Source organism: Eptatretus burgeri, chromosome 12 (assembly GCF_056783735.1).
Source record: "Eptatretus burgeri isolate ZD-2024b chromosome 12, Ebu_testis_v1, whole genome shotgun sequence".
NCBI classification, from domain to species: Eukaryota; Metazoa; Chordata; class Myxini; order Myxiniformes; family Myxinidae; genus Eptatretus; species Eptatretus burgeri.
Genome location: NC_140972.1, coordinates 26,010,545 through 26,015,544, shown reverse-complemented (window position 1 = coordinate 26,015,544; position 5,000 = coordinate 26,010,545). Strand labels below are relative to the sequence as shown.

Here is a 5,000-nt window from a genome sequence, read left to right as displayed (position 1 = left end):
GCACACCTTCCCAATCACCTCCTTATTCATTTCCCAGGCAGGATCCATTTTCTCCCAAAGTGCCTATTCTCCAGAGCATAATGAGTCAGAGTACAAAGGCTGAAACAGACCCTCCGCACCAATAAGCCAATCCTCAACATGAGCACAAGGCACCTGGGCCAGGTAATAGGGCGCATGAGCCACAGCAGGCCAGCCATTATATTCTGCAATTAACAAACCACCTGGATTTTCTACTTGCAATTTCACATTTCTTTACCAAGTGCCACACTGTTCGACATGACTTTTGAGAAACTACAAGCGAAATGACATCTTTCATCCTTGCACCTTAGCTGGTCTTGTGATGCATTTTTACATCTTTCCTTTTGAGTTGTTATTTTCGTGTCACTAATGGAAGCAATGCAAGCTTTTAGAAACTGACTTGCTTATGCAGACAAGAAAATGGAAGTAGTCAGTCGGGCAGACAAAAACTAAGGTGTGATGTAAGAGGAGAATAAAATTACAATAAAACAACCCATGCGTGTCTAAGTGAAGCTGATGTGATACTCATGGACAGGAGTGAGTATCACATTAGCTTCACTTTGACGTGCATGGGTCATGTGAGGGTGGTGGTGTTGACGGGGGAGTGGTGAGGGCGGTGGGAGGGAGGGGGTACAATAAAAGGCACAATTCAGAGCACTCTTTCGCCTAAACCACCATGAATGTTAGTTTTAATGTGATAAGCGATTCAAATGCACCAAAATGTGGTGTGTGGTTAAATACAAAACAAAAAAGTTTCTTCACTCTTTTCGGATGTGTAATAATCACGTGAGGGTGAGTGGACCCGTGGTCACTTATGGTTGGCCTGGCGTGTGATGGTTAGTGTGCAACTCTTTCGTGGCTGTATGGCTATGCTGCAAGGAAAAAGTGGACGATGTTTGCACAGAGGCAAAGTGTTGCAGCTCTGGCAAAAAAGAAAAGACATTACAAGTCGACTTTGCTACATGGTACATGACATTACAACCGTGACAATGCTATATGCACCCCCAGTGCCACGCATGCAAATGGGAACATGTCCTCCAAACATCTGAGAGCATTCTAATTGGCAATAATCTTCTGAGAAGGCGCTATTTTGGCCGAGAGAGTTTTCTCTCATTGGAAGGGTCATCGTTCAGCTCATTTCGCACAGGTTACAAACCTTAACCATGTCCTAGTTGTGATGCTTGCCAATCGGCATCTGATGGTGATGCATTTCTACATCTGGTCTCGGACACTGACAGTCAGCGAGTGGCACCCTCATCTATCCCAGCCTCACATGCACTACCCTGTGCACCGTGCCTGCCACCTTGTGTCGTGTACAGTGCATGGGCATCGCCGGTCATCCCATCTCTTTCCACTGTGCCAAAAAATCCCGTACACTTCGAACATCCACCCCGTACTCCTGTGCTGCCAAGACTGCAGCCTGTAAACAGAATGGGAACATTTGATCAGTTATGAGCATCCGATAATAATAAAAAACATATATATATATATATATATATATATATATATATATATATATATATATATATATATATATATATTCAGAAAGCTGAAAAATAAAAATCAGCAGGAGCATGCTCGCCTGAGATTTGACCCCAAGCTCAATTAGTGTCCGTCATTGTGGCTTCTGCTTAGATATAACAGTCATCTATCTTGCTCTTCTATATCACTGTTCCATTAGTGTTTTTTTTTTATAGAACACACCACAACCAAAAGGAACACATCAAGTAGGTTGTTTCACCTGCACGTATTTGTGCACATGAAAGAACATTCACATTCACACTATGAGAAAATGTTACATTTGTTTCTTGCCAGTACGATGCACACATTACTTTGTCAAAAGCCAGATGCAGAATCCAGTAGAGCAGCTATCAATGTGGAAATTAATGTTGAAAATTAAAACATCCTTGCTAAGCCAGTTATAAACTTGGAGCTAATGATACAATTTCCAAGGTTTAAACTGCATGAGGTGTTCCGGTGAGAAACTTCTTTATATGTAATGATGAAGAAGGTGGTCTTGGTTTGAAAAGTGACAACTCGCACAATCGTTGTGTTAGGAAAAGAGACAATGAGATGAGAAAGCAATGGGCTCCTTACTGTCCCTCCACAATTATCCTTCACAATTCAAAGTGTCAGAAATAATAACTGCAATTTAATCACAATTTTGGCTTTTTTTTTGGTTTCCAGCATGAGCAGAATTGTGGGCTCAAGGGCTCTGTTGGGGTAGCATGTTTTACCAAGTGAAGCAAAAATAGAGCCTCACTTTGCACACTGGTCCCCACACCACAGGAACAATTCCACTGTACAAGACCATCCCAACACCTACTAAGCCGAGTTGGGGGGGGGGGGAATCGAAGAGAACTAAATTATGAGAAAAACCCAAACAGCCCACACTCCTTAGGATTGGTGACATATGGCTTGGAGATGGAACGCCAACTTCAAATGCCTGGCTCTCCAGCATGTGGGTTATCAGCCTGGTTGACCATCCCAATGTAAAACCCTCAGATGAACAACCAAAAGCAGTTCTTCCAAAAAGTGAATGACGTAAATGGCTCCATTACAAAGAAGGGTGAGGTCTTGCCTAGCAGAATTAGTACGGGAGAGCAGATAATGCAGGGTCCATATCGAGTTAGTGTAGGCAGGCTGGTGTGAGAGAGAGGAGGCACCACCTCTGTCATTGGCTACTGTCCAAGCAGCTATGGTGAGGAGTAAGGATAGATTGAGATTTGAGAATAAGAGTAGAGTTTGGGTGGGTTATTTGTAAGAGACCAGAACAACAGGAAATAGTGAAAGGGTCTGAGGGAATTGTGGTTCTCTACGGTGGAGGGGGGGGGGGTAAGAGAAGGAAGAATGGGGTAGGTGTGCTTTTGGATTAAAAGTTAGTAGAGAAAGTAGGGGATATTTTTCAGGGTGACGGAGTGACTGATGCCTTAAAAGCAGATTCTTGAGTGAGATTTGCTGAATGATATTGCAGGATTGCACTTTAGTTGGGATCCTCAGAGCAGGCAAAAGAGTTTTGGATTAGTGTGGAAAACCAGAGGTGATAGGTCTCCCAGAGGGTGAGGGGATAGTTGTCTTAGGCGATTTGAATGGGAATGCAAGTCTTGAAACAGGCAGTTATAGAGAGGCATGTTCACACCATGCCAGTAGCTACTTGGTACCAGGTGGGTGGTGATTTTGATGTCATTGAAGCTATAGGCTCAGCGTGAGGCCACAGCGTCAAAGCGGTGTCGTGCACGGTGGACACAAGATGTTTGACTTTATTTTCTCCATTTTTTGTAGTCAAAAGCAGGTTTTAAATAGAAATTTTCAAAATGCTTTTAAAGCCTTGTTTTGTGTGTCTCTGATGTATGCTCCCCTTCCATTCCTTCATGCTCTTCAAATGACATCACAGCTGACTCCACTCATGAGAAGGCTGAATACCTAAATTCTATGTTTGCTTCCAAATAGTGTGTCCCCAACACCTCACTGTCAGTATCTGTCCTTCCCTGTCATACCCAACTGCTCCTGGACTTTGTGTCTTTTGCACCTGAGAAGATGGAGAAGGTTATTTCAACCCTGGACTCTGACTCTACAACTGGACTGGACGGCATCAGCTCATGTGTCCTAAAAACCTGCACTGCTGCTCTTTCACATCCTCTCTCTGCTCTTTTTATCCTATCATTTGCCCAAGGTCATCTTCCACCTGTTTGGAAATCCTCCAACATCACATTTCATAAAAGGTGCAAAAACTGATGCCCTCAACTACAGATCTATCAGCTTACTTCCAATCATCAGCAAGGTCATGGAATGCATCATCAGAGTTGATATAAAACCTTTTCTCCAACAACCTCATCGTGGATCACCAATTTGGTTTCAGTCCAGGTCACTCCACCTTGGACATGCTACTTCAACTCACCCAACAAAGTATGGAGGCCCCCAATGTCAGGCATGAGATCAGGGTCGTCTCTCTGGACATATCTCGTGCTTTTGATACAGTCTGGCATCTCGCCTTGCTCTCCAAACTCTCTGCCTGTGGCATTAAGGCGAAGCACACACATGGCTTACTGACTTCTTCTACTCTCATAGTCAACGTGTGGCACTCAACAGAATCCTTTCATATCTTCTCCCTGTCAAGGCTGGAGTGCCCCCAAGGCAGTATTCTGGGCCGAGCCTTATTCCTAATCTTCATCAACGACCTCTTTGACTCTCTGTGAAATCCCGTTTATCTATTTGCTGATTCCACCCTTCTGCCGTGACATCACTGGTCAAACGCTTGGAATATGTCTTTCAATCCTGACAAATATCACACTCACTCTCCTATAAGATTGCACCGTATGGGCACAGCCTTCCATGTGCTTTCTTAACCATCCTATTGAAGAAGTTGTCACACAAACCCCTGGGTCTCACCATCAGCCATGATCTTTCTTGGGCAAACCACCTTTCAAAGATGGCCTCCAAAGCCAGCCACCAACTGGGCATCCGTCACACAAGATCTTTCCTTGGCAAACTTAAACTCTTTGACAACTTACAAGCCCTTCCATCACAGCTTAATGGAGTACTGCTCTCCCATTTGGGCCCTGCCTCATGTCTTGCCCTCCTTGATGCCATGGAATGCAAGGCTCTCAAAATCATTGGGATCTCCCACACCAAAGCTCAGTATCTAGGTCTGTTACTTTCGCATTGCAGAAAGGTTGGCGACCTCTGTATTCGACTGCCTCCTTTTTGGTCTTGCACCCTCTACCATCTCCCAGTTCTGTCCCTCCCAGGTTTTTGCAGGGCACACATGATCTGCCAGTTATCCTCTTCTTGTTAAACTCCCAAAATTCAGGCTCACTGCTCACCTCCACTCATTTGTTCCACTTTTCTCTCGCCTATGGAACCAACTTCCCCAGTTTGTTCAGTCCCATTTTTCCCTACAGGGCAACAAAACATGTTCATCTCCCATCCATAATCATGATCTCTTCTACCCCAATATGACCCCATTCCCAAGCATTCCGATT

At 44.3% G+C, this 5,000-nt stretch overlaps 1 protein-coding gene across 1 annotated transcript in view; it reads right to left on the bottom strand.

The window, feature by feature from the left end:
* SMG5 (SMG5 nonsense mediated mRNA decay factor) overlaps window positions 1-5,000 on the bottom strand; it is a 327,200-nt gene that overhangs the window by 951 nt on the left and 321,249 nt on the right. Inside the window, exon 23 of the mRNA XM_085849871.1 lies at window positions 1-1,438. This exon is cut by the window's left edge and continues 951 nt beyond it. Within this exon, the coding sequence (XP_085705997.1) occupies window positions 1,355-1,438 (84 nt within the window). The 3' untranslated portion in view covers window positions 1-1,354. The remainder of the gene's footprint in view (window positions 1,439-5,000) is intronic.